The 27,795-nt window shown below is 51.3% G+C and overlaps 1 protein-coding gene across 8 annotated transcripts in view; it reads right to left on the minus strand.

Moving 5' to 3' along the window:
* TIAM1 (TIAM Rac1 associated GEF 1) overlaps positions 1 to 27,795 on the minus strand; it is a 149,922-nt gene that overhangs the window by 64,662 nt on the left and 57,465 nt on the right. For 4 of the 8 annotated variants that reach the window (XM_050979712.1, XM_050979698.1, XM_050979710.1 and 1 more), the window contains exon 2: positions 7,175 to 8,157. In XM_050979712.1, the coding sequence (XP_050835669.1) occupies positions 7,175 to 8,157 (983 nt within the window). Of the gene's footprint in view, positions 1 to 7,174; positions 8,158 to 12,891; positions 13,071 to 16,874; positions 17,289 to 27,795 lie in introns of those variants that run through there. The other 4 variants (XM_050979703.1, XM_050979701.1, XM_050979707.1 and 1 more) reach the window with 3 other exon arrangements.

Genomic DNA, 27,795 nt, shown 5'->3' on the forward strand with positions numbered 1-27,795 from the left:
TCCCCATGGTGAACATACCTGGTACTGGCCTCTGCTGGAAGAAAGCACAGGATGGGACAAGCCTTGCCCAACTCTGGCTCATGACTGGGCACACTCTGAGTGCCTGCAGGAGCTGCACTTCCCACCACCAGCCCTACCACAGACACTGCGACAGGCCCTGGTGAATCACCTTCTCCTGCCCCACCAGCAGCACTGATTCATGGGCACTTGGGGCTGGTTTGGTAGGAAAAAATCTTACTTCCAGAAATAGAAACAGTTCCTCGTGGTTAGAATTCCCTTCTGAGTGAACCATTACATGAAAAGTACAGCTGAGTGGGGGTGTTCCTGGGAAGGGGCTCCCTCCAAGCCATGCATATCCTTTGTTCCCTGTCCTGTTGAGCAAGAGAGCAATCAGATGCTCACACTCAGCAAGAGCGATTGCACACAACCTGTCTGGCTGCTCCTGAGGCAAGCACCACGGAATACATATCAAATGGGCCAGCAGCCTGATGGTTTGCATGCTTTTATCTGACTGCTGTCCCTTTGAAGCTCCTAGGTGGAGAGAGATTGGCCTGATAAGTGCTTTTCCTTTCTTTTCAGTACTGACTCTGCCATCATTTGATGGTCAAGGTATGGCTCGCTGCAAATCCAAATTGAATCCTTTCTCCACAGTCACGTTGAGAAGCAAAGATAAATCATGAAACCCAAGTGGGGGAAATGGTTTGATTCCTACTTCTGTGCACTCACTGCACTGGGGCAGCAGCTCTTGAGATGCCTGAAAGAGTCAAATTTTTAAAAAGTTAAATTTAGAAAAAACAAAATAAACAAATCCTTCCGTGTGTCATTAAAAGCTGCTCAGGGTAATTTAATAAGCAAACAGGTTTGGGTCACGGTTCTCTGCAATCAAATTTGTTCCTGACAAAAAGGGACTAGCCCAGACCTCCAGATACTTCTCCTGGCAATAAACTCCAGCCTTGTGATGAAAGGATGAATCACAGCCACAGGTGTCTGGGCAATAATCCCTGGGAAAGTCTCAGGGCTAAGCTGTCACCTCAGCTCTAGGCAGGAGGCTTGGCAGCATTTTTGGCTCACTGATTCCCCAGCCAATATGTGGCAGAAAGATCATGCCTGTGCTTCCCCAAGAAATCTGCCTTTCTTACCTTGAGTGCCCTAAAGCCAAATTATGGACACCCAGGGACGGCCCTGGAGCTGTCAGACATGAAATGTGGAAAATTACATCATCCCCACCAGCTCCTCCCTGGCTTTTGAGAGGTGCTAAATCCCTAATTCCGTGAAAGAGAATCCCCATATCCCCTCTTGCAGTGTGGTCCCTGCCTGCAGCTCCCAACACCTGCACAGATCTGAGTTCCCACTTTCCAGGCCCTCAGTTCTCGGGTGCTGCAGTGTTTAATGCCTCAGTTCCCAAAGGATACACCAGGAACCCCCAAATTCACCACTCTGCTTCCATCCCAGGACCACCCAGCTGAAGAAGTTTCCAGAGGAGCTGAGTTAACCATCAACTAATAAAAGCAGCCAAACTGTGCTCGAGTTAAACCAAGGGCAGTGTGCCATCAAAATCCTCCCTGTTAAATTAAAACACAGGGTTGGGTTACTTTTTGTTTGCTGAAGCCAAGAAGAGGCAATTCCTCCTGAGAAATGCAACAGAGAGGGCAGAAATAGGGGGACAGCTGCTGGAACAGCAGCTTGAAACACAAACACATCACCCGGGAGGAGCTCACCTGAACAACCACCCTGCTGCAGGAAGCAGGGAAATAATGCCTGTCATCATCAGGGAGGATACCCAGGCACCCCATCACACACTGCAGCTCTCTGACAAGGAGCATTTCAACGGAGCACTTCACTGGGAAGGAGCACTCCTGCAAATTGCATCCATGTAAGTGAGCATAGCCCAGCAAACAAGCAGCTGGGGCAACCTGGCTGTGATTTTTAAGTGCAAAGTACTTGGAACTAAAACCACGCAGGGTGTAGAGCTTCCCAGAGAATACAACTATTGCCAATGTTGTTTTACACACTTCAGATGTATGAATGAGAAAGTCCTACTGTTTTAAAAAACATGCCTGAGTGGAGAGAGATCAAATATCAGGGCTGGTGATTTGATTTCCCTTGGCCTCCGGCCGAGAGAGAGCGAAGAAAAACAAATTAAGGTCTTTGAAAAAGTATCAAAATATTTGCCAGTGAAGACCAAAACACCAATTTTCACATGCTCCTTTCCCTGACAACACTGGGGCAGAGCTGTGTGCTCTGAAGGGAGTGACTATTTGCTTTCAACTATCCCGACTAGGAAATACCTGATCTAATCTGCTCCATCTGGGTGACGGGGCAGGAAAGACCTCTGAGTCTGGGTCTGAAACTCTCTGTTCCAGCCTTGCTCACCGAATCCACTTCCAGTCAGCCAGGCTATAAACAGCTCGTTTGGTGCAGGCATTCAAGGGCTGTGGCCATTCTGAGCTGCCACACCAGGACCCAAGATGGGGACTCCCGAGCAGTTTGTCGTGCTGCAAGCCTGGCCTGCCCCAAAAACGAGAGGTTTCTGTTTCCCCCAGCCAGTTCCCAGCCCTTCCTTGCCCTGGGGCTGAAGGCAGAGATATTTGGTTTTCCTGGGTGGTTTGCCTGGAGGCTCAGCAGGTGACCAGCCCAGCCAGTCCCATTCCCAGCTTTTGGGGACTGGGAAGGTGGCTCAGGCTACATCTGAGACCTTGGGAACAGCCTGGGTCCGAAAGGGGCTGGAATCAGGGAGGCCCACAGTGCAGCTACCCACTAACCTGTGTGCCAGCAATCATCACTGAACTGGTGCAGCTCTGTCTTTAGTTCCTCCCTGGACTCCCTCTGGAGTCAAACAGCTCAGATTCAAGGTCCCTCCGATTAGGAATCACACTTGGGTTGGAAACAGCCGTGTTTTCCAGGCTACAGGCAGCATTCCTTTAGAGGAGCAGAGCTCCAGCTGCTGGAGATGCTCTGCCTGGAAAAGCCATAGCTGAGGAGGGCTGGAAGAGCAGGCTGGAAGGCCACAAGTGCTCTGCAGAGAGTGAACAGGATGCAGTGGAAGCCAGAAGCAGAAAATGATTTCAGAGAAGAGAATCCATGGGGGACAGGTCAGCCCGAGAGCCTTGGATGCATTCCTTGCACAGGAAGGCTCCAATCTCTAACCTGCTGGCTTTGGGGAAAATGCCCTGAGGGAAAATTCACCCCATACTCCATCTCTTTCTTTTCCTGAGCAGTTGGAATTTGGGGAACAAGGTACTGGGCTGGATGGTGCTCCATGGGACTGACCCAGTGGAGTCCTCTTCCATTTGGGGGCTGTATCCTCAAAGCCACAAAATGATTTCATGAAAAAGTTTTTTTTACACAACTTAACAGCAAGTGTCAGCTCTCTGGAGTTTAGCCATCCTACAGAACATAATGGAACACTGTAACCAGCTACAAAATTCCCTGAGACAGTAAAAAAATAGTATCAACTGGAAAGATTGTCTCATTTCAGACTGGTTTCTCTGTACATCCTGATCTAATTCCCACAAACCCACTTGGTTTCAACTCCTGCATATTCTGCAAAAACTTTTATGTCGGATTTTTTTTTTTTTTAAGGTTTGAGATCCCAAATTCCTGCAGGCTACCTAGAGAGGCCTAAAAATAGTAATAAAAGTGAAAATTGGACAAAAGGGGATTTAACACGCCAAGGACACGGCCTGGGGCTGGCGCTGAAGCTTCCAAGTGAGTCAGGCAGGAAGTTTGTTCTTTCCCCCCCAGTCAGCTTCACAAGGAATATGGAATAAGGAGGTGGCAAGACAGGCTTGGAAGGGGCACAAAACCACTCCTCAAGGTTTTCATCCCTTAGTTCACAGTATCACAGAAGGGCTGGGTTGGGAGGGGCCTCAAATCCCATCCCATTCTCCATCCTGCCATGGGCAGGGACACCTTCCACTGGTCCCAGGCTGCTCCAAGCTCTGTCCAACCTGGCCCTGAGCACTTCCAGGGATCCAGGGGCAGCCAGAGCTGCTCTGGAAAATTCCTTCCTTGAAATGTCAATCAGGGCTCATAACAGCAGGCAAGCATGGGGTACATTTGTCCCTGAACATGGACCAGGAGGAGAAGGAGGAGGAAGAAGGAGGGAGGAGGAGGGAGTCTCCTGCAGGCAGATGTTTAGCTGCCCCAGGACACAACAGGGCCGCTAAAGAAAATCTGGATCCCACAAAACAGGCTGCAGGGTCCTGGGGATCTCACAACCCACAGCCAGAACAAGCTGTATCCAAGCAGTGCTTCCTCCCTTCCAGGAAAAATGGGTGCAAATGGCAGCCAATTAAGGCCTTTCCACCTACACCACCTCGGCTCCAAAAGCCAAAGAGATCCCAGCAGAGCTCCCCAGGAAGCCTGGCTCGGCAGAGCTGAGCCCTTAATGGCACAGTGCTGGGAAAAGCAGAGCTGCTGCGTGGGTGCCCCAGAGCCACCCTGGCAGCACTAATCACTCGTGCATATTGAACAGAACTGTCTCTCCATGGGAAAAACTCCCTCCCATTACTGGAGAGGGACTCCCACCGTTCAATTCAAGGTTTAAATTTGGACGGGGAGAGATTTTCCTCCCTGTTTTTGGTGTGTTGTGTTTTTCACTTTAATGTAAACCACGTACTTGCAAAGAAACCATGGATAAGGCATTGGAACAAAACACGTGCAGCCATGATTCTGGCACCTTCCTTCTGGGGTGCATTTTTCCAGGAAAGGCCAGAAAGCACAGCTAGTGAGAAGCTGCAGCAAATTTAACTTACAGAAACCATGATGGTGCTCATGAATGCAGCTGAGCATGCAATGGAATGATGGCTGGGCTTGGGAAACCAAACACCAGGGCACAAGGCCATGGCTGTGCTCTCAGACTCACCCTTCTTCAGGAACTAAACCAGTCAAAAGTCACCCAACAGTGATCATCAGGCCCTTTCAGCATTTCCAGCACCAGGGCAGCTGAGGCTAAAGAAACAGGCAGATATCCCAGCTACAGCTTCCAAAAACTGGGAAAAAACCTCCAAACCACTGGAAAACACAACCCCAAAGTCTGGTGAGGACTGACAACAGGGATCTGGGCAGAAACTTCCCTCCTGGCTAGGAGAAGCCATTAGGTGACTCCATGGAGCAGAGACACCTCACTGGCCTGGAGGCCAAGAGGGAAAACTGTGTCCAACACCCCATTACACCTGGCCCTGGGTCACCTTTGTGTGGTGGCCTCATGGCCCTAAGATGCAACAATATTTTGTGGGATTGGGATGGGGGAAGCAGTTTTAAAGGCTGCTCAAAACACACATCTACAGCAGGAAGTGTTTTCCAGCATGAGCACACACATGGCAGGCTCTGGGGCAATGGGAGCATCAAGGGTGCAAAGATAAAAGCATTAAAAGACTGGGAGGGCAGAGGGAAACAAAACTGCCCCAAAGGTGGCCAGTGCCAGCTGGCACAGGCCAGCACAGTGCCAAGGAGCACAGTAAGAGCAGGGCAGCGACACAGCCTCAGCCCCCAGCACACTCCACACCAGCAGTGTCAAGGAAAGAGCAGCAAAGTGTGAGGAGACACTGCTGACTGGGGAGCTGGTGCAGACACAGACTGGTCACTTCCCTCCCCTCACCCCATCCAAAGCCACCTCACCAGGCTCGCCAAGGACTCCTTTCACTCAGTGTGCAAATTTGGACCTCATTTCTGCCTTTTCAAACACATAATGGCAGTCATTTCCCTAAGCTTGCTCAGGCTGGGCTGGGGCTGACATGACTTCATTTCTAACAACTATCTTATACTTACAGGATGCTGCTGGGATTAAAGACTTGGGAGGAGGAATTCTGACCTTTGCAAAGCTTTAATTTTGTTGAATTTATCCATGGTAATAATCACTGCTAAGACTCCTTACAGCCATCATCTCCTGTCTTGGGAGATCCATCTAGTGAAACCAGCCCCACGAAATAATTTCCCTGGGTATGGCTGAGGCCTCACAAAATACTACTTAAATTCCAGACTTTCACTGCATGCCTCAGAGGAATCTTCTGAATGCCAGCATAGGCACCAAGAACAAAAACAAATGCTTGGCTGTTCATCACCAACTCTATTCTCTTTTTCCTTAAATACCCTCGAAAGCAGGCTGCACCCAACAATCTTCAGGAAAGCTGTTAGGTCCAAGGCTGCCAAAACCCTTTTTTTTTTTCCTTCTTCTTCTTCTTGTTCTCTAGGTTTTTATCCTGCCCTGGCACACCAAAGGCTTTTCACCTCCGAGAGCAAAGAGCTGATTTTGAAGAACAAAGCTGCTGTTGTGGGATGCTGCAGCATCTGTTTCAGCACGTCAGGTTTATATTTAGCAGCAGCCCATCTCCACAGATCAAGCATGGCCAGGGAGTCCCTGAGCAGCCCCAGCACGAGTCAGGGCAGGGTTTGGAATTCCTTTCTGCCCCTCTCTTCAAATGAACTGCCAGCAGAACCACTGCCTGCAGCCTGAGGCAGGAACTCCATCAGGCAGGACAGGAAAAAGCAGGGAAACATGTAAGAAAGCCCCAAAATCACAGGTCTGGTGTCTGAAGTGCAGGAGGGACACCTGACATGACAGCAAAGCTTCTCTTGAGTCTCTGCTGTCCCAGGCTCAGAGAAACAGCATCTTCTCCACACAGCTCCATGCCCCATCATCTCTCAGTTTACAGCAGGCCTGGCAGTGCCAGTGCTGCTTCAGGGAGATGTTTTGCACAGACACTAACATCAGCTAATTAGAAGAGTGAAATTTCAGCCCGGGGAGTGTTTAGCACGGAGGGGAAACACTGACAGGTTTTTTCTTTGCCTCCAGCCACGAGTGCAGGCAGGGGAGGGCAGAAGGGGGGACACAGCTCTGCAGAGGAGTGATCAGTTTTGGCAGCTACCCTGGAAAAAAAGGAACCGTCAGCACTGCAAAACACGCAGGGAAATCTTCTGCTGGCAAATGCAGATTTCCCCTTCTCAGAGACAGTGGAGAGTGCAAAAGGTCCAAGGAGAGCTGCAGATAAAGAAGGGACAGTGATGGAATCGAGCCAGCTCTGGAGACTGGCTAGTTCAGCTTTCTCCTGGAAACAGCTCTCTGCTCGGAAAGGGGATGTTAAAGGAAAACACAGCCTGGGAGAACCCTGAAAACCTTCATTTTATAAACCCAGCCCAGCAAATGCCAAACCACAGGAGAAAACTGCCTTACCTGGGTGGTTTTTGCCCTTCTGCCTTGCATGCTGCTGCTATGGCTCATCTGGGGGTTGGAGGCCCCTTCGGAGAGGCAGTGGGACTTCCTGCAGGGCAGCGTGTTGTAGTTGCTGTAGGAGGAGGGCGCATCCTCGGCGGCCACCGAAGGCACCTTATGGCCGCCCAGCTCGGGGATGTCGGACACCAGGCTCCGGCAGTACCCTCCAAAGGCATTGCGGGGCCCCCCATTGATGGCGGCACCGGGGGTTTTGGGGGAATACAGATCACTCATGGAGTTGGCCCGCTGGCAGGCCACCAGGGGCTGGGGGCTGCCGCCCGCCTCCGGGCCCCGCGCCGCCTCGGCCTCCTTCTCCTCGGCCAGGCCCAGGATTTCCTCGTTGCTGGTCAGGTGCTCCTGGCTGAGGTCAGAGAGCGAGAACTCCAGGCTGTCCTCGCGCCAGATGTCGGCCGACTTGGAGCGCTTCTTCTTGAAGGAGGCCGCGTCGGCGAAGGCGGCACCGTTGGCCGCGTAGCGCAGCGCCCGCGCGTCGGCCTCGGCCAGGAAGGGCGGCTCGTCGCCGTAGAGCCGGCTCTCCTCCGAGTCGGGCACGCTGTGCACGGACGCGGCCGTCAGCGCCGTGCTGCTGTCCACGCTGGGCGTCACCGACGAGTCCGTGTGGTAGGAGACGGGCCGCAGCGCCATGTCCACGCGCTCGGCCCACGTGGCACTGCCGAAGTCCTCCAGGCGGGCCTCGGGCGCGAAGGGCTCCAGGCCGTTCTCGGCCAGCGACTGCGGGATGCTGGGCGTGCTGCTGGAGCGCGTGCTCACCTCGGAGCCGCGGTGCGCGGCCTTGCCCGAGGAGGAGTGGCGGGCGCGGCGCGAGGCCTTGCCCGAGAGGCGCAGCGAGCGCGACGTGTGCTTGCGGCCCAGCGCCGGCTGCTTGTCCCCGTAGAAGGCCTGCTCCACGCTCTGGCTCTCCGCGTTGCCCATGGCGTCACGGTCTGAGGGGGACAAGGCAGGCATCGTTAGGAAATCCTTTCTGCACACCCCACTGTCCACCCCATCAACAGCTGATTTTTAATGTCATTAATTACCCAGCGCATCCCAAAACCCGCACCGCCGATTCTCGCGGGGACTGCCGTAACCGCAGCAATAATCCCACAGATTAATTAATGACGGGAGCCAGCGGCTGTACCGGCAAAGCTAGAAATACAGCCAAATCAGAAGGTAGCAAACAGCCAGACAAACTGGTGCAAACCAAGAGTGAAGAGGAGCGAAGGACTGAACCCTGGAGCTCGGTGTGAACCGGAACCAGTTTAGCACCACGGGGCCATCTCAGCTCTGAGCACATTCACCTGACCCCCAGCATCAGCGCCGCCATTCCGGCCAACAGACTCAAAAATCAACAGCTCTTGTTTATCTGCAGGTAACAGAGTGCTGAAAAGCAGAGGGATGTACGCCTTTAGCTGAGATTTCACCTTTTTTTTGGCTAGGAACTGCAAAGCGAAGCACCAAACAGCAAAGTACAAATCCACCCGTTTGGCAGAGAGCTAATGACAGGTTTGATTTCTGGAACAAAAAACCTGTGCAACATTAGGCAGGTACGGAGAGTCCCCCACAAGAAAGCCGTATTATGAAAAATAAATTAGCATGAGTGACTCAGACTATATAAAAATAACCTCTCCTTCCCACTCCCTCTGAAGCAGATAAGCAGATCCGAGCTCTTTGATCTGAGCTGGAACACAGGGACGGGGTTGGTGTCCCCAGCCCCAGCCCCAGCCTCCTGCATTATTCAGCTGTGCACGTCCCGCCGTGGAACAGGTTTCCCATCCAGGAGGTGGGAGTGATGATCTGATTCAACCTTGGGAAACACTTTGAGGTCTGTGATCTCACTCCACAAATGTCAGAAAAATTTTATCAGCAGTATTGGGTCCTTCCCCTCTGGCCTGACGGCAAGAAGAAGAAGAAAAGTAAATGCCAAAGTTCAAAATTAAACAGGAGATCCTGAATTTCATACGAGACAACTACATAGAGAAAAACAGTCCATCAGTCTTGAAAAGAAATTCCAAGACAAAACTTCATTGTTTTGAGGCATTTCCATCAGTTTTGGTTGAAAATAAAAAAGCCGCCCTGACAGCAAAGTAATTTTTAATTAGTTTTTAACTTCTTGGGGCAACTTCCTCTCCTTTGCCAGGATGCTGGTGGGTACTGAACCAGATGCTGGCAGAATGAATGCAACCATGTATTTCCCCTCACTATCTGACCACAGCAAGAGGACTGTGCCTCTGCTCCTTGCCTCCAAAGCTCCTCATGGCTGAGGCTAAAAACCTGCTCAGTGCTGGAGCAGACAACACCATAAATATCTGGAGATTTCTGCACTGAACATAAATACAATTGCATGGGAAATAAACTACAGCAGGAAATGCCCTACATCTACTGAAATGAATGGCAGAACTCCCTCTGGCTGCCATGACTTGTTTAGAAAAATAAAGGTACTGAATAAAGGGCAGGTTTAAATCTTAAAACAAAAAAGAAAAAGACGACTTTATCAATCCCTAGGCAAGGGTTCATTCTCTCCCCAGAGCTGCAGCTCTTTGATACAGACTGAAAAACCATCAGCCAGCTTTTGCCTATGGAATATTTTAAAGCACAAAACCTGCATCTTTTCTTCTGCAGATATCTGAAACAAGCCCTTGATGCTTCCATCCTGCAGAGGAAACCCTCTCAGGGCAATGCTTCCCCTGCTTTGGCTCCTGCTGACCACACTTCCCTCAGGGGGATTTCCACTGGCTGCACAGCCCGGCAGAGCCTGCACCATTTATCCCCAGCCTCCAGCCATCCATCCCATCTCCAGCCACCCCTTCTCATCCTAAGGAGAATGAGCAGTTTTTCAAGTCCTGTTGAACCCCACAATGGTTCTTTACCTTCCAACCTCACCAGGCAAGATTTCCCCAAGCCAGAAAAGCAACAGGACCACAAGTGGGCTCGGTGAGGAAAGGAGCAGCAGCTCAGGCTGCATCCCGTGAGGAAATAACACTCTCCTGGAAGGAGGGAAGTCTTCTCTCCACAGAAGGAATGTTGGGGAGTGATTTCACACAATGAAGTATCTGCTAGAGACTGGCAAGAAGTGTCAGACTTCAAAGCAAAGAGCCGACCTTTCCTAATTCTATGGATTGGTGCTTTGGGTGAGAAGTCTGCAAATCCACAAAGGGCTGTCAGTGGGCCCACACCTCACCCCTGCACCCTGGAAAGGCCCTGCCTGATCCCACTGAATTCCCAAACGCTGCCCAGTGGGTGCAGGATGGCTGCAGGCAGTGCAGCTGGTCCAGCTGCAGCCATGCACAACAGTGCCATCCCCAAGTGCGTCACCATCCCCTGGCAGAGCCCATCTCCCCTGGGACAGGCAGGACACAGCCTGGGTGGGACATTCAACCCCACCAGGTCAGGCTAAGGGTGGTCCTCTGAAAGGAACCCCCCAATCCTACCTTCTCATCCCATTTCTGCCTGCTGGCTAAGCATTTCCACCAGCTACCCTCAACCAAATCGAGTGCTCGTGCAGCAGAGTCCACTAAAACAGTGGAAAAGAAATCTGGGGGGGAAAGAAAAAACAACAAAAAGAAGAGCTTATTATTAGTTAGTTTTTGCTGAGCTAGCAAGTTGGCTTGGCACGTGCCAGAGGCAGCACTAGGGCGCCTGTCTGGGGCACAGTGGGGACAGGAGGGGACAATGTGTCTGGAGAGTGACACCTCCTCGTTTTCTGGCAGCAGGGAGCTGAGAGGTGAGCTCGGGCAGATGTGGAAAGGCAGCTCTGAGAGGGGAACTGGCACTGCTACAGACTCCAGCATCCCCAGCGAGCAGGAGCTGGGCAGGGGAAGGGAGGGGAGCCCCAGCCTCCCCCTCCCACGGGCCACAGCAGACACCCTGGGGCAACATCGTCTCAAAGTGCTCAGCTACTACTGCCAGATGCTGCCTGTCTGTGGCTTAACTGCATTTAGCACACTCGGTGAAAAAAATCTGTATCAAATTAAGAAAATGAGTAATGTTAATGGGAGCTGCACGCAAGTGCTGCTAGGACAAAGGCTCCCCTTGTTAGCTCGGCAGCCAAACGCAAAGGCCACCATTAAAGACCCATCAAGGTACCACCAGGATATGACACAGATCAAGTGTGACACATCTCCATGCTTTAGCCAGGCCTGTGGTGGTGTGAGGAGTCTGCTGCGAGTGACCCTGAACCTCGCAGGGATCAGCCCGGGGCCGCCAGCACGACTGGCTGGGCGTTTTTCAGCTGAAAACGTTGATTCATCAGAACCCAAACTTTTTGTGGGAATAGAGGGCCTCTGACGAAATCTCTCTCTCTCTGGGAGGGAGAGGCTTGAGAAGCAAAGCAGGGAGTCAGGCACGTCTCCTGGAAGAGGCACCAGCGCCCTGACTCAGGCGCTCGCCCAAGTGAAAGATGCAGATTCCTATCTGCAGCCCAAGCCAGGCAAACGAGGGGTGGCAGCTTCTGCCTCCACATCCCCAAAGAGATGGCCTGACCATCCATGCTGGGAAAGGGCTCTCTCTCCCAGAAAACCTGCTCCTTCCTGGTTCAGCACAGGGAAAATGTCAGAAATGTGGTGACTTCAACAAAGTCTGATAGCCAGCTAAGTCAGCTTGCACATCAAGAGGCAGAACAGAGGGTTGAGATATGTTTTTTGAAAGCTAAAACTTCAGATTGACATCAAGAATAGGCTGCTAGCAGGGAGAGCATGAATTTTGCAGGAAAAACAGTGTTCCCTACACTGGGTATGTGGGAAAAGCAGACTGACCTCCAGCTGAACTGCTGAGGTTTTGCTGGATGACTCTTACATGAAATGGTTACACATAAATTATAACACATTCTAGATGACCACTGACGATGGCCCACTCAGAGAACATAATTTCCTTTAAAAACAGCAATTTTCCTTCCTCTTCCCCTATGCCGATATTAAATTATTCCTTAAAATAATTACAAAACCAGAATACTCATTTCAATTAAACCCACGTTACTAACTCTTGAACCGGCAAAAGGCCAGACCACTAGATTCCAGGAGCATATCTGAAAAATACTAAATTTCCAACCAAATCTGAAGCACCTCACAAGACAACAGATTGCAAATTTAAAATTAGATTCTAGTGGGAGGCCCTGGTGACAAATCCGTATTTTTCTCCTGGAGCGTAGCTCGAAGGCTGTGAGAACCAGAACAATGATCAAATCCACAGCGGGCAGCGAGCCTACAGAAATAAACTTCTGCTAAAATCTGCCAGCCAAAAACAAAGATTTTCACTGAACTCACCAGAACCACATAGAAAAACGTACAAGACTAATAACCGAGGGTGAACACACACATTTTATTGTAATTAAAATGTGCTTTTTCAAAAGGGCAATAGAGAGGCTGAAATTCCACAGAAAGCCTTGGAGTTTCTCAGAAACTCCAGCGGTGGATTTCATTGTTTCCACATCAGAACCTCTTAACCAGCCACTTCTTTTTTTGTGAGCCGCTCTCACATGTGTTAAAGCACCGGGATGGACTCCAGAAAGACCCTGCAGGCAGCTGGAGTAGGAGGAGGAGGGAGGGAGGAAGGGATGGCACCCTCGAGAAGCCCCTGTGCTGCCCAGCCCAGCACCCAGCCACGCAGCTCAGCTCGTGCCTTGCCCTCCCCAGCAGCCCAGAGCACAGCAGAGCCCTGCAGAAACACAAGGGAGGCACATGTACCTTCCGAGGCAGTCCCGGTATCCAGTGCAACCTTCCCCCAGAGAGCTGTGGCATTTAGAGGTACAGAATTGCAAATGACCCCAAAGTGAGCAGTTACTGGGGCTGCAGAAGCTGTCAGCACCTGCCACTCAGCGACTCCATGACTCCCGCCTCAGAGTCTATGACTACATGCCAAAAACCTGGGGAGAAAGGGGAGAAAAACAAATCAGACAAAGCAGGGTTAGCAGGGAGGGCTGGACAGGAGCATCTTCTGCAGGGGCCTGTCATCAGCACTTACCTAAGGAGCACTGGGCAGCACAGCACAGAATGCTGTGCTCAAATTCGGATGATGAGAGCTGATGGTGACAGAATAAATGAAAAACCCAGTCAAGCACCACCAGCCCCAGCCACGGGATGTGGAGAGTTCCTCTTCCCAACCAAAATCCCCCCAGACTTGAACACTGCCTTGCTGAGGCTGGTCTGTCTCAGCTCAGGGCCAAAACCACACCTGCATGTCAGGACGACCACCAAGAGAGGCACCTTCCAAGAGAGCAGGGCTGAATTCTGGCAGCAAGGGGAGCCCAGCCACCCAGAGAGGCTGGGAGGCCTCGCAGGAGATTTCCCTGCAGACTGTCTCACTCATGGAAAGGGAGGTTTTCCAGGCAGGGATTTCATTGCCATTTTCCAAGGGGAAGCACACACTGGGGCAGAGCATTTACATCTGTTTTTGTGAGCAAGGATTCTCGGGTTAATTGTGCTCAAGAAGGCGCAGATACAAGAGATCGGTCTGTGCTTACCTAAACCTGAGACAATCCTTAGGACAGTCCTCGAGTCAGACACTGAGCTCATGTGGACACCAAATCCCAGCCCTTTCCAGGCCTGGTACCACTGGTGAGCTCCCTTGCAAGGAGCCCAGCTCCAGTCCAGGTCTGGGAGAGGCTGAATGCTTTCCCAATCCAGCTCTCACCCAACTCCTCCTTCTCCCAGCCAAGCACCAGCACTAAAACATCACCTCAGCACCGCACACGAACTTGGGAGAGTTATAAACTTCTCCACAGGTCCCAAGGAGCAGAAACCTGGGGAGGGATTATTGCTGCCCTTCATGTTCTTGGAGCAGCTTGGTGGAGAAATTGTGATCCTCACTCTTGGCTGGATTCTCAAGAGAGATGAGAGTCACTGGCTCTTTTCAAAATTAAAAAAAATTCTCATTTTCTTTCTCTTCCTTCATGTTCCCTTCTTTGCTCCCTACCTCCCCCTCTTCCCCCAAGCTGTTGGTAGAGATCTGAAAAGCAGTTCATGAATTGCTCAGGAGCTGGCAGAAATTAATAAAATGAAGCTCATTTATATTGAAATGGACTCATTATCATGCCAGCTGCCAATAATTTCCAAGAGGGGAATCTTGCTGACAAAAAAGGTCCTACAGGCAAGAGGCTCCCCACCTGCACCCACCACACAGGGAGCAGTCCTGCCACAAGCATTCCTCACCTCCCAGGAAAGGGAATTGGGACCATCTCTGCTCAGATCTGCCTGCTACTGCCCCAAAAAACCTGCCCAAAAGAAGAGAAGAACAAACACAGCCCAGCATTCTGTCAGATTTTCCACCCTGACATGGCTTTTGAGAAGGCTGTGACTCTAAAATCTGCTCCAGGGTGTCACAAACTCTGGTCTGGAGCTGAGAAACCAGCTCCAAGGCAGCCTGTTCCACACACCACCTGTGCTCCTGCCACAAAACCCCTTCTCTCCTGGCAGTCCTTTGTTAAAAGGGGGATGTTTGCACCTGGATCCTGCATTATCCAAATCCTCATGCTGCTCCAGTACATCTGAAGGGCTGGCAACATCCTTTGCCATGAACAGGTGAGAGCTGGGCACCACAGCTCCTCCAGAAAACAAGGATTCATCATTACCCATTGACTCTTTCCTGAGAAGTTTTGCTCCCATTAACTGTAACAACTTGGACAGTCTTTCCTAAATTAAACCAATTCATACTTTTCAAGAAGAACATTTGTTTTTCATGCTTTGACATTAATGTGCACTGGAACAGTCCTCAGTGTCCCGATTTGTTCCAACAGCCCAGGCTCTGCTGCTGCAGAATTTCTAGAGTTCTGAAGCAGCCTCCAGCAAAGCCCTCCATTCCAGCAAAGTCTTGGAAGGTCCAAGAGGGCAAAAAGGGATTCCCCAGGAGGAAGGGCTGAAGCAAACATGAGCACAGCCCCATCGCTTCCTTTCCAGCACAGAGCCCCTCCTGGACACGTTTGCTCCCATGGATGCTGGCCAAGGGAAAAGCTGACCAGTGACCCACCAGCCTGTTCTCAGGAGAGATGGACAGTTGTAAACATCAACACGTGGAACAACTGATCTGATTTTTTTTTTAAAAATCAAATAAAGCTTTTCAAACTTCCACACTCGAGACAAAACATCCCCTGTCAGCGCCGACTGCTCCCGATGCTCAGACACGTCCCTGGTGTGCGTGAGCCAGCCCTGCACACGTCAGAGCAGCTCCCCGTGCTCTGGAGGGCTGCAGGCAGCACAGCTGTATTTACTGCACAGCCACAAAACAGCCTCCAAAAACCAGGCCAAGGGGTTCCCACAGGGCTCCCCGTGCTGCCAATCCCGGCCGGCGAGCGCAGGAAACCTCCACGCATGGATTGAACAGAGAGCAGGGAAGCAGAACAGATTAAAGGAGCACCTTGTTATTCCTCACATCTGCTACCTGTGGTTCCAGGTACAGCACAGAGCTCTGGCTTCCATGTGCTGCAGCAGTTTGCAGTGCCAAGAGTCTGGAGGAAAATCCAGCACACCTGTTTTCTGTTCGCTTGCGGACAGGAACATTAATGGATGAAAAATATGGAAACTGTAGCTTTCTGAGAGCCTCCTTTCCAAAGCACAACCCTTCCTTTCCAGAATGAAAAAAAACAGTATGCAAATATATCCCCTTGTCCAGTGAACAGGAAAAGTTGGCGGGAAGGCGACATCTCCCTTTCAATTCTCTTTTTACTTTTTCATTTTATGAGGCATTGTTTTTGTCAGATTTCAAATGCAGTCAGTTGGTTGTTCAGTAAATCTTCATCCCGTTTGGAGAAGCCCTCTGTAATGCTACCATCAAGCAGGATGTACATACAGAGAGAAGAAGCAGTATGCATTCCATACAGAAACCAGTCAATATCCATCAGCAGCTCTGGGCTGTATCCCCCACCCACGATCCCAGTTCCACACCACTGTAACTCCAGGGCTCAATCCCATCTCCTGAAATGGACAATCAGGCCCTTGGCTTGTGACTGGAGGCCACATTTTGTTAGCTAATAGTCAGTTAGCTAATATGAGCTGCTGCTGAGATCAGCCCAGCCAATGCCCTGCCCTGAGACCGAGGTAAACGCTCTCCTGAGCTCCAGGGTTCTGCTGGCCTGGCAGCTCTGCCTCTCCCCATCCCATGTCCCTGGGCTGCTTCTGCAAAACAAAACCCACAGGAGAGGGAGCATAAAGTATCCTGAGCTGGAAGGGACCCACAGGGATCAGAGTCCAGCTCCTGGCCCTGCACAGACACCCTGACAAGCCTCCAGACCCTCCACCATCCTCGTGTCCCTCCTTTGGATGCTCTTCAATAGCTTTAGATCCTTCTTCAACTGTGGTGCCCAAAGCTGCCCCCATGCCTCGAGGTGAGGCTGCACCAGTGCTAGACCCATGGATGGATGGATGGATGGATGGATGGATGGATGGATAAGAGACTGCCCTATGCCCAGATCTTTGGTCACAAATGCTATTCAGAAATGTTCCAAGCTTCCCCACTCTCAATCTAGACACTGAACCCCGAGACCAACTTCAGAGGACTGCAGAAGCTGGTTGACTTTTAAAGCAGCAAAAATAACTGACAAATGTGCTCCTCTCTGTGTTTTCTTTCTATGACATTTAAAATCCATAGAAGCCTTTTGTTTGTGAGAAAAATTAATTTCAAACCGAGCACTGCTTGTGAGAAGAATGAATTTCAAGCCAAGCACGGCTTCTAGTACCTGTTGAGGAGAGTGGCTGCTCCTGAAGCTGGAGTGTGATGACAATGACTGTGCAGGAAGGTCAGGGATCCATCCATCCATCCATCCATCCCCAGGAGTGGGCTGGTAGAGCTCCAGTTGCAAACCCTCCTTGCAAGTGTCTCGCTAGCACGCACCCTCCGTGTCTGTCACGGCGGCGAGAACAACGCTGGTGATCCTCCAGATGAAGAGGAGGGCAAAGAAAAATAAACCCACGTTCCCTTTGAGCAGAGCTCCTGAAGGGGAAGGTGTGGGAAGCCCTGCTCCTCCAGCTGCAGCACCACCCCTAGGACAATTCCCAAGGGAGGGAAGAAAAGGCAGGAACGGGGGGAGAGAGGAAGGTTTGTTGTTGAGAGACCTTCAACCTCCACAGAGGCAACAGCCAGCCATCCCCAAATCCCAGCTGAAGGAAACAAAACCAGGAGCACCGTGGCAATACATTAATGAAAGAGCAGAGCAGGTAGCCCAAGGGAAAGCCCCCTCTCCAGGGTTTCTCTATTTATAGAGGGGATGTGAATAATTGACACGGTTGTGGGTTTGTTTGTTTTTCAATCCTTTTTACAACTATCTGAGCATGTTTTAACTCTTTCTCCTTCCCTTCCCTTTTATTTTTAATGGTGGGAAAATCCCCCTTTCTACCCTGGGGGGGAATCTGCAAGGTTTTACACGTTTCCAGCAAAGGGCAGAGCAGAGGAAGGATTCTAATTTCAGATCATCAGACATAAGCAAATCTATGGGAAGCCACGAGGGCAACTCCCTGGAGCCTGTGGGGCAGACTGGGCTCAGCCACGAGGGAACTGCAGGGAAGGAGGAGCCCACTTGCCTTCCACAGAGGCTCTGAGGACTGTGTGTATACTTATATGATACTTGAATAACGAAAAGAATTCCCAAAATGCAGCTAAAATAAAAGATAAGGTGTGGCTTGTTTATTTACCTTTAGGTTCTATGTTATTGTTATTACACTTAGCTTAAAAAGGGCTTTCTGCTTGTGCCAAATGAGAACTGCTGATACACAGCTAGGGTGGGACGTGCCAAATGTACTCAAAAGATTGTGAAATAACAAGAAAATGTTCAGGCCAGGAGACAGAGTTCCAAATGGATCTGGGGGAGCTCTCCCTGTACAGCCAAGGAGTGGGACCTTGCACAGAAGAACCAGCCAGCACCACGGGCTGCAGCAATAAAAACTGAAACCCTTGGCTCGAGTGACCAACGAGACAGGATGTGAAGGATTAAAATGGTGTGGAAAAAAATTAAGGGCAATAATTGTGGTAGGGGGAATTGCAGAGGAAGTGCTTGCTGTATCTCCTCATTTAAGCACTGAAGTAAGTAATCTGATTTTCAAGCAATGCCAAAGACCTCACACAGATCATTAAGATGGTGCCTGAGATATGAAGTATCTAATTTTAGATACCCTGACTTAAGTACTAGGGAGGGATTCCAGAGGTCTGTGGAAAAACCGGTGTGAAACACAACTCAGGCAGAGCAGCAGAGCTTTCCCTTTCTGCTGCTGTGAAACACAACTCAGGCACATCAGCAGAGCTTTCCCTTTCTGCTGCTGTGAAACACAACTCAGGCAGAGCAGCAGAGCTTTCCCTTTCTGCTGCTGTGAAACACAACTCAGGCAGAGCAGCAGAGCTTTCCCTTTCTGCTGCTGTGAAACACAACTCAGGCAGAGCAGCAGAGCTTTCCCTTTCTGCTGCTGTGAAACACAACTCAGGCAGAGCAGCAGAGCTTTCCCTTTCTGCTCCCACTCTCTGAGGGATCATGAGGAACCTCACTGAGCACCAGAGCTGCGTAAGCTTCCTCGATCACTGCTGCAGAGTCAGGAGAAAGGACAGAAAATAACTTCCATAATGAGGAAAAGGACTGAAGCAAAGGATGTCCTTTGCTGATGACAGCATGCCTTGCACAAGTTTTGGCACCAGATCTGTCTGTGAGCTCCTGCTTTGAAATCAGCACTGCTCAGGACTCGTCCTCCACTGAGACTGCACTGGGGTGGGATGGAGAGGCCAGCACTGCAGGGAGGGCTGGATTCCTGCTGCCAGGCTTGCCCAGGCTCCCTTCTCCCTGGGAACACAGTGTCCAGCACAGCCACATCTCACTGGGAAAGGGTATGGGGTGACTAAGGAGGAAAGCTGTGTCCAACCAGCAGGAAGCATGCACTGAGCATCCTAAACTTGCCAAAAGCAGGGGGTTATGGCCTGGCATGGCAGTGCAGCATGGACAGGGCTCTCTGGTGGGGCAGGGACAAGGGAAGATGCTGACACAGCCACTCACCCAGGCCCCAAGCTGGGACTGCCTACAGGACCCTCACCCTCTGAGTGCTCAGAGTGCTCCTGCCAGAGACCATGGGAGCAACAGAAGCAGCCCAAGCTTCCCAAAACCCCAGGGGGATCCTGACTGCTGTTCAAGCAGAGCTGGAGGAGGCAGGTGAGCAGTGCCCAAGTGGCTGCTGTGCTCCCCTCAGCCCCAGCAGGGATGCAAAGCTCGGCTGCTCAGGACCAGCTTGGCACTGCCCAAGGTGAAGGAGGCACTCAGGTTTTACCTGGCACATCCTGGCAGAACCTGGTGGCTTCAGCTGATCTGGGCTGGCTGGTTCCTGTCACGGCTCTCCCACCCCCAGGTAGAAACACACAACTCCAGGGTCACGTGGCTGGGTGCTGCTTCTTTAACTAAGAGGGGACAGAACCCTGAGGGGTGGAAATCCCAGGAGAAGACACCCTCGGGGCTCAGGGGGTGAGCCCCCACCCTGGGAAGGGGTGGGAAAGGGATGGATCAGCAAATGCTCTGGAGAGGAAAAGCCAGAACTACCAAAAGCCAGGCTAAGGCAGCTCAGGGTGGAAAGCTGATACCCATCAGCTCTGAGTGTGGCCTCCAACTAAAATGCAGGCTTTGCCTCCTTTTCCAGGGAGTGCATGGTGGGGAGAGGCATGTGAATCACCACATCTGAGGTTATCAGGAGCAAAACCCAGAGTTTGAAACGTGCCAGTCAGCAGCAGCTTTCAATCTGCATCCCAAAACTATGGGAGAAGCAACCACAGGGCTGTGGGAAGGAATTTTTACATTAAAGCCTGCAGATCAGGATCCTGCCTGGGACTGCAGAACAAGTGATCCCAGCAGTGATGTGTCCATCTGTCTGCCAATGGGATGCAAGGCTGGGGAGCACAGCTGAGAGATAGAACAGGGAATGACAGGGAAAAAATGGGAAACAGAATTAATTTCTGCCTGCTACTCCTGATCACTCCCTGCAAGAAGATGACCCATTTTCCAGAGGAGCAAAGGCAGAAGACACCTTTCCAAGAAACTGCTAGTGGAGCTGAAGATGACAGAAACTGGCACAGGAATTATGATCTGCATAAGAAACTTTGCACAGAGGTTGTGCTGAGGAGAGAATTACCTCACTCAAGTCTTTTCATGTTTTCAGGGCAGACACATAAAAATGAAATGTGCTGGTGACTTGTGCTGAGGACACAAAGCTGGGAAAAGTCAGAGCACAGAACAGACCTTTTGTCTCACATTGATCCCAGAGGGCCATGAGCTCCCTGTGTGTGACAGAAGTGCCAAGAAAAGCAAATGTAAATCAGAGGATGCACCAAGCAGGACTTGCCCAGCAGAAACAGCACAGACTGATGCTGCAGGACACACTGACCTCATCTGGAACGTGCAACCCTCACCGTGGCCAAGGTTAGCACAGACCAGACACCTTCAGCCAAGGCAAGGCCAAAGTAAAGCTTCACTCTGAGAGGAGCTCAGAACAAAGCTGCTGTCAAATGGAGCACAGGCAGAGAGGCAGCTGAGCAGCCCCAGTGCATCCAGCTGGGGGTTCAGGGGCTGAACACTGCCCTGGAGCCCTGACCAGCCTCGGTGACACCCAGGGATCACAGCTGCACACAGGGACAGAGCTCGTCCTTCCCAAATTCAAGCTGTCCTGAGCAACAGGGAAAAATCAACAACAAATCCTCCACAGCTGGGCAGCCCCACAGTTGGTCCAGGTCCTCCTCTGGCTTTGCAATCTGTGGCCAGTAAGAGGAGAATGTTGTTGCTGGCACGTGGGAGCTGCCTGTGAGTGGTGCCAGGTGACCAGCTGCAGGGCTTGTACCTGTGAGCTCCTGACATCCTGCACAGCACACTGCCAAAACCAGCTTCAGCTTAATTCTCCCCTGAAAATGACCCAAAAAGCAGTGCCAGAGAAAGAGCAGGGAGACATGCTCCAAGCCCTGGTGGGAATATTCCAGCACCAGGCTCTCACTCCTTTTTGTGCAGGCTATAGTCACAGAAACAAAACATTGAGCTGAAGTATGAAGAAGTGGGATTTTTTTAGGCATTCTGAAGTATGTGTCAGGAAGGCAAAGTCCTTGTAAAACAACAGCTATGCCTCCTCCAAATGCCAGGCTGGTGAGGTGTCAGCCTCACCACCAAACAAACCACACTAAATCCACTCAGCACTGTCACAAGTGGCCGTGGCACTCAGTGCCCTGGGCTGGTGACATCAGGCACAGGTTGGACCCCACACCCGAGAGGTCTTCTCCAACCTGTGATTGATATTCTCAGCAGCAGCAGCGAGTGCCATTCCATCATTTCAGTGCTTCACTTTCCCAAAACAGCCTTGCAAGAAAACAACCAGTTTCCTCTTCACATTTAAAGAGCAGAAGATGATTTTAGTGGCTGCCAAAGCCACTGGTGTTTTCTGTGGCATCATTCCCACCAAATGAAAGCAAGCCCTGCAGCAGATGCACACTCAGTCTGTGTGTGCACACACTGACCAGAGTCACCTTGCCTGTGCTACAAGGGAATTACTCACCCACCTGAGCTCACAGCAGCTCCTGAATTCACCTGAATGGCTTCTGTCCCCCTCCAGGCTGCAGGGACATCCAGCCTTTCCCAGTAACTTCCCAGCACTGTTTTTGTCTGCATGCACACAGCCCCCACTGTGTTACTGCTTAAAGCAGTTTTTACTCAAAAGGGTGTTAAAAGTAACATCAGGGACCAAGAATTCCCTCTTGAAAGACACTTTTCCACCATCCTGATCCAAAGCCACCAGGAGAGGTGACTCTCCCGTGCCTTTCCCTCCACCAGCAGCCACAGCCATGTCTCCACACTGATCCTGCAGACCCAGGCCAGAACTATTTCTGCAGTGAGTGATGCACCTCAGACACAGAGTGACTGCTGCCATTTTCAAGGGAAGCCCTTTACAGAGGGGACAAAAGAGAGAGGCAAAGGACACATTTACAACAGAGCTAAACAAAGACTCCATGGCTCTGCACCAGCCCTCTCGTCCCTTTTTGGGAGGTAATAACCTCTGTGCCAATGCAGGGGGTTTCACCTTGACCTTTTCTGCTCCCTAGTACAGAGTCTGCCCTACAGGTGCTCTGGAGACCTCTGGATGTTCTGCCATCAAAGACAGTCTGGGTCTGAAAAGATCTCCCTATCACACATCATTGATGGGCTGTACATCCTTTCAAGTCACCCATGAGCAACATCAAAACGTTTCAAATGCAATTCCCTTCTTTCTTTGTGTTCTTAGGTTTTTTCCCACCCCTTTTTAGAGCTGACATACCTACATGAAAAGAGGGGGTAGAGGTAAAAACTCCTGTATTTTGTACTTTTTTATTCATAGGTTTTGTAGGAGTTGATTAAAAACTCTCTCAAGATGTTACTCCCTGTACATTAAAGGAGCAAGGACAGCTCTGTGCAGGGCAGCAATCAAAGCACAGCCTGCACACTGGGGCCAGATCCACATTACAAATATTTGCCAGCGCAGCTGAGTTCACTGCTGTGCTGGGACACGACCTCTGACTGAGCCTGCAGAGGCCACTGCAACACGGCCACAGCAGCAAAATGCTGATGTGCCTCCCAGTAACACATCTTGCTTTAAGTCCCCAAGAAAACCAAGCTGAGGATGAGCTCCTCCAGCGTGACACAGCAACACAAACGCTCCCAGAGGAGCTCTTCTGACGGCTCCCTGTCCGTGGGGCTGCAGCAGGGATGGGCAGAGGGCAAGGAGAAGTGTCTCCCTGGCTGCAGAGTGCTGACTGCAGCCTTTTCATGCCCGGGGAGCTGCCCAGCCCTGGCACACGGGGCAGAAGGGAACAAGCCGGGGCACGAGCGGCTTCCGCCCGCGCAGAGCGGCTCCCTGACACCCTGCCCGCCAGCCTCTGAGAGCAGCCACGCTGCTCAGGGCTTCACAGAGGGCAAAACTCCCTCCCTGGCCTCCCCAGCAGGCCCCCAAAGGGTCATCAGGCCCTCCATGAGGTTTGGAGAGGGGCACGTGGAAGCAAAGAGCTCCTGACGTCGCGCACCGAACGCTCGCGGCGAGAAGGAAAAGGCCAAAGGGAGCCAAGAACAGAGGGGGAGATCTCAGAGAAATAAGATGCTAGATCTCTATTTCCCACTGGCCATTTCCTCAGGGGTCAATTGGAGGCCCTTTTCCTTGACTCACAGCCCCCTCAGGAGCTGCACTGTCCCCCTCCGGGGCTGTCCCTAGCTGCAGGGAAGGCTCCTTCTCCTCTCCCTCCTCCTTCCCTCCTCCCTGCTGTGCCCCAGGAGACCCAGCAGAGCCAGTGATGAGGAGGAGGAGAAAGAGGAGGAAGCACAGGCAGTTCTCTGCCATCTCCCAGCACCACCCCAGGTCACAATCCCCATCTCATTCTCCCATTAAAACAAAAGTGCCCTTCCAAAGAAACTCGCAGTAAGCTCTGAAAACATCCTTGTTAACAGCTTACGTATAATTTTTTTTAAATACCTGAAATTCTCCCAGCAAAGCACCCATAAAGCAGCCAGGTACTCTCCTCCCTCTGCAAAAAGTGTTCCTGGCTCTGAACTGCAGGGAGCCAAAGGAAGGCAGCAGAGGCTGGAGAAACCCATCCCTCCTGGTGCCATCGGTAAGGCTGCAATTAGCCACCCGTATTTCTGTAACCCTATGGAGTGTTGCAAACAGAAAATCCATTAACTGGGACACTTCTGTGGGATTTCTGTCAGTTTGATTGTTCCAGAGGCTTATATTTATAAAAGATACAAAAACCTGACGGGCTTCCTTTGTTCAGTGTTTCACAAAGATCCACCAACTTTCAGGGCTCAATTCCACTGCAATTATTAGATTAGTAATTATGTAAACAGGCAGTAAACCCCTCTTTAAGACAATAAAAACATTTGCAGAGTAACTTAATGCTCAGAAGCAGAGAGAAGCTCCTCCAAGCAGCACCCGAAATCCCAGGGCACCAATTAATATTGGGATATTGTTCAGCCTGACCATTTACCAGCACAACAGGTCACGAGGGAGGAGTAATTCAAACCAGCCGTGCAATGGCTTTGAAACGAGACAAATAAACTGCTACAGGCAGGGCTGGAAATGTGCTTTGAGGCCCATTTCCAGCACCCCCATCCCCCATGAGCTCTGCTTTACCTGAGGAGCCAGGATGACCTCAGTGGGCAGCAGGAGAGGGGACAAAGGGGGCACTGAGCACGGAGCTGATTCCCTGGATGGGGAGGTGGGATGGGAAAGGGGACAACAGTGAGCAGCACGGTGAGGGGGGCACAGGGATGTGGGTGTCACAGGGAAGAGAAGAACCCCCTAACCACCTCAGCCCTCTCCATGTCCCACCAGCCCCCAGGGGCCAGGGCTGTGAGCACAAGGAGCCAGGCACTGAGGTCTGGCACGTCCTCCCTCCGCCCAGCTGTGGGAAAGGAGAGGAGCTCTCCATTATCGCTCCTCTCACAGGCTCCAACATGCCTCAACTTATTCTCTGCCTCTTAAAAAAACCCAAACAAGCCATGAAAAGGAATGTATAATCACCTGGCAGGGCACCTCTCTGCTCCAGCTTGCAGGCTCTGCCCCACCACGTTCTCTTCCCAGCCCAGTGTGACTTGTGAAACATTTTACACAATGGGCACCTCCAGCCTGACAGGGGAAACAACTTCCCAGCCCCACTGACAGAGCAGGCTGGGCTCCTGACGTGGAGGAACCGTGCCCTGATGGGATCTGGACATGGAGGTGAAATCAGGAAGAACAAGTGCTTGTTCCTGCAGGAGATGCAGCAAACACTGGCAAAAACCCAGCCCGTGAGGCAGCCAAGATCTGCAGCATGGGAATCACAGAACCATGGAATGGTTTGGGCTGGAAGGGACCTTAAAGCTAACCCAGTGCTATCCCCCAAGGGGCAGGGACACCTCCCACTGTCCCAGGTGGCTCCAAGCCCTGTTCAGCCTGGCCTTGGCACTGCCAGGGATCCAGGGACAGCCCCAGGGATGGCAAAGGGATTGCAGATCCTCCTCCCTACAAACACAAAGGCTGGAGAACCCTGGGAAGGTTCAGTGTGAGGATGTGCCTCTGCTCCCTGGGCTGAGCAGGGTTAATAACCTGCTCCCCTCACAGCCCCACATGTAAACACACAATTTTGGGGCACAGGGCCCCCGCTCTGAGCTCATGCTGCACGGTTCCATTTCAGTTTTCCTCCTCAAGGCCTGACTTCCAACTGCCTTCTGAAAAGGAAACAAGTCCTGGACTTGTTTGAACAAGTGGGCAACACCTGCTCCAAGCTTTTGGCTTTACTGCATTGTCTGGGGTTTGAGGTTTGTTCTTTAAAGCCCAACCTAACTGGCTTAGGGAAAAAAAAAAAAAAGAAAAGCTCATAACCAGTTTCAGGAATAAGAGAGAAAAAGACCTCATTCATTCCAGCCCTTTGTTTTCAGGAAACTTACCCTGACATTTCTTTGCCAACACATGAGGAAAACTGCAGAAAATGCAAACATAGGCAGGATGGTGCTTCAAAGGGAGAAGGTACAGCCCTGCCTTGGCTCCAGTTCTCTGACCCAGCCTCTGTTCTGGGATATTCCTGTAGCAGGGAGCCCGTTTTACTGGAACTCCTAACTAGCAGGGAAGAGCACACAGCACCCTGCCTGCCAAGTGCAATTTGTTTATGCAAGACTTCCAGAATCCATCTTCTTCTCTGCCCTAGAAACACTCTGTACACTCAGAGGGAAGATGCTGAATGGGATGATGTGAGAGCTGGGCAGAGCTGAGAGCTGCTGGAGTGGGAAAGTGGCTCCCAGCAGAGTCCAGGGATGGCTCCATCCCAGCAGGGACATGACTGGAGCTCTGCACTGCCCCAGGGATGGCTCCATCCCAGCCCTGCACTGTCCCAGGGATGGCTCCATCCCAGCCCTGCACTGCCCCAGGGAGGGCTCCATCCCAGCTCTCCTGTCACTGCCCCAGGGATGGCTCCATCCCAGCTCTCCTGTCACTGCCCCAGGGATGGCTCCATCCCAGCCCTGCACTGTCCCAGGGATGGCTCCATCCCGGCCCTGCACTGCCCCAGGGATGGCTCCATCCCAGCCCTGCACTGCCCCAGGGAGGGCTCCATCCCAGCCCTGCACTGCCCCAGGGAGGGCTCCATCCCAGCCCTGCACTGCCCCAGGGAGGGCTCCATCCCAGCCCTGCACTGCCCCAGGGATGGCTCCAATCCAGCAGGGACACGACTGGAGCTCTGCACTGCCCCAGGGATGGCTCCATCCCAGCAGGGACACGACTGGAGCTCTGCACTGCCCCAGGGATGGCTCCATCCCAGCTCTCCTGTCACTGTCCCAGGGATGGCTCCATCCCGGCCCTGCACTGCCCCAGGGAGGGCTCCATCCCGGCCCTGCACTGCCCCAGGGAGGGCTCCATCCCAGCATTCCCATGACTGCAGTCCTGCTCTGGAGTGCTTTACCCAGAGAAGACTCAGATGGACATTCATGGAGCCAGAAGGACAGCTCCCAGTGCAGCCAGTGACTTCAGCCTAAGCTGAATTAGGAACTGGGAATCCCACAGGAATGCTGCTTGGAGGTTTCCTCTGCTCAAACACGATCCACCCACATGAAACAGAGCAGACTTATTTATCTGTCGGGGAGATTTAGCCCAATTAATTCATTAAGGAGTTTGGGGGAATATTCTGGAGCATGCCACATGCTGTGAGCAGATAAATAACATGTCCCACTGTAGATGTTTCCTAACTTAGCCTGTATTTAAGGCAAGTCATAAATAACAGCACTGAACATGGTTCTTAACACCAACAGAAAATTTAAAAAACCCAACGCTGTCTAATTTTGTGGCTTGCTTTGCTGTGCCAGTTGTAACAGGTTGATAAATTCCCATTCCCACAGAAAGGATATCATTCCTAAAGGACCTTGCATGCCTCTGCTGGGACAACTTTTTGGGATGTACTCAGCAAAAGAGGATGCACGATAGGTTATGTACACCACAGTGGGTTGGAATTTGCACACAGAAGAGAAGAATTAATCAAAATAAATCCCATTTACTATCACAACAGCCAGCTATAAATTTTAATTTAGCTGAAGGGAAACCAAATATTGACATCCTGGACTAGACTGACCATCAAGTTTGACTGATGTCACACAAAGCTAACCTGGATGCCTAAACAACAACAATTAATAAGCTGTTAGCTCCACCAGCCTTCAAATGTGAAAATTCTACCAATATTTTCCCAATCCATCCAGGTGAAAAATACATCAATGCCAGAGCCACCCAGCTTTTTCAAACTGACAGTGCCTTTCAGGAAAGAAACCAGGAGCAATGCTACCTGCCAAGTCAGTAAACAAAATCGGAACTAGAAGAGTAATAAATTCCATTTTTAATCAGAGAAAACGCCAGAAATAATTAAAAACTAATACTCTTTATGGAAGCCCAGCTGAAATATTTGCTGATTTAAAATTAAAATGGTCTTGCATTGGACTAACAAAGAGTTATATTTAGAATATTTCAACGTTCCCTTACTAGAAGCAGCACGGATGTGCATCCACCCCCCTGAGCCACAGAAAGGGGTTCTCTGCACAGGGCTGTGACAAGCCAAGGCACAAATGGTCCTTCAGCCCAAACTCCCAATTTCTCAGCTCAGTTTTTGGTGGAAAC

Source organism: Serinus canaria, chromosome 1 (assembly GCF_022539315.1).
Source record: "Serinus canaria isolate serCan28SL12 chromosome 1, serCan2020, whole genome shotgun sequence".
Lineage (NCBI taxonomy): Eukaryota > Metazoa > Chordata > Aves > Passeriformes > Fringillidae > Serinus > Serinus canaria.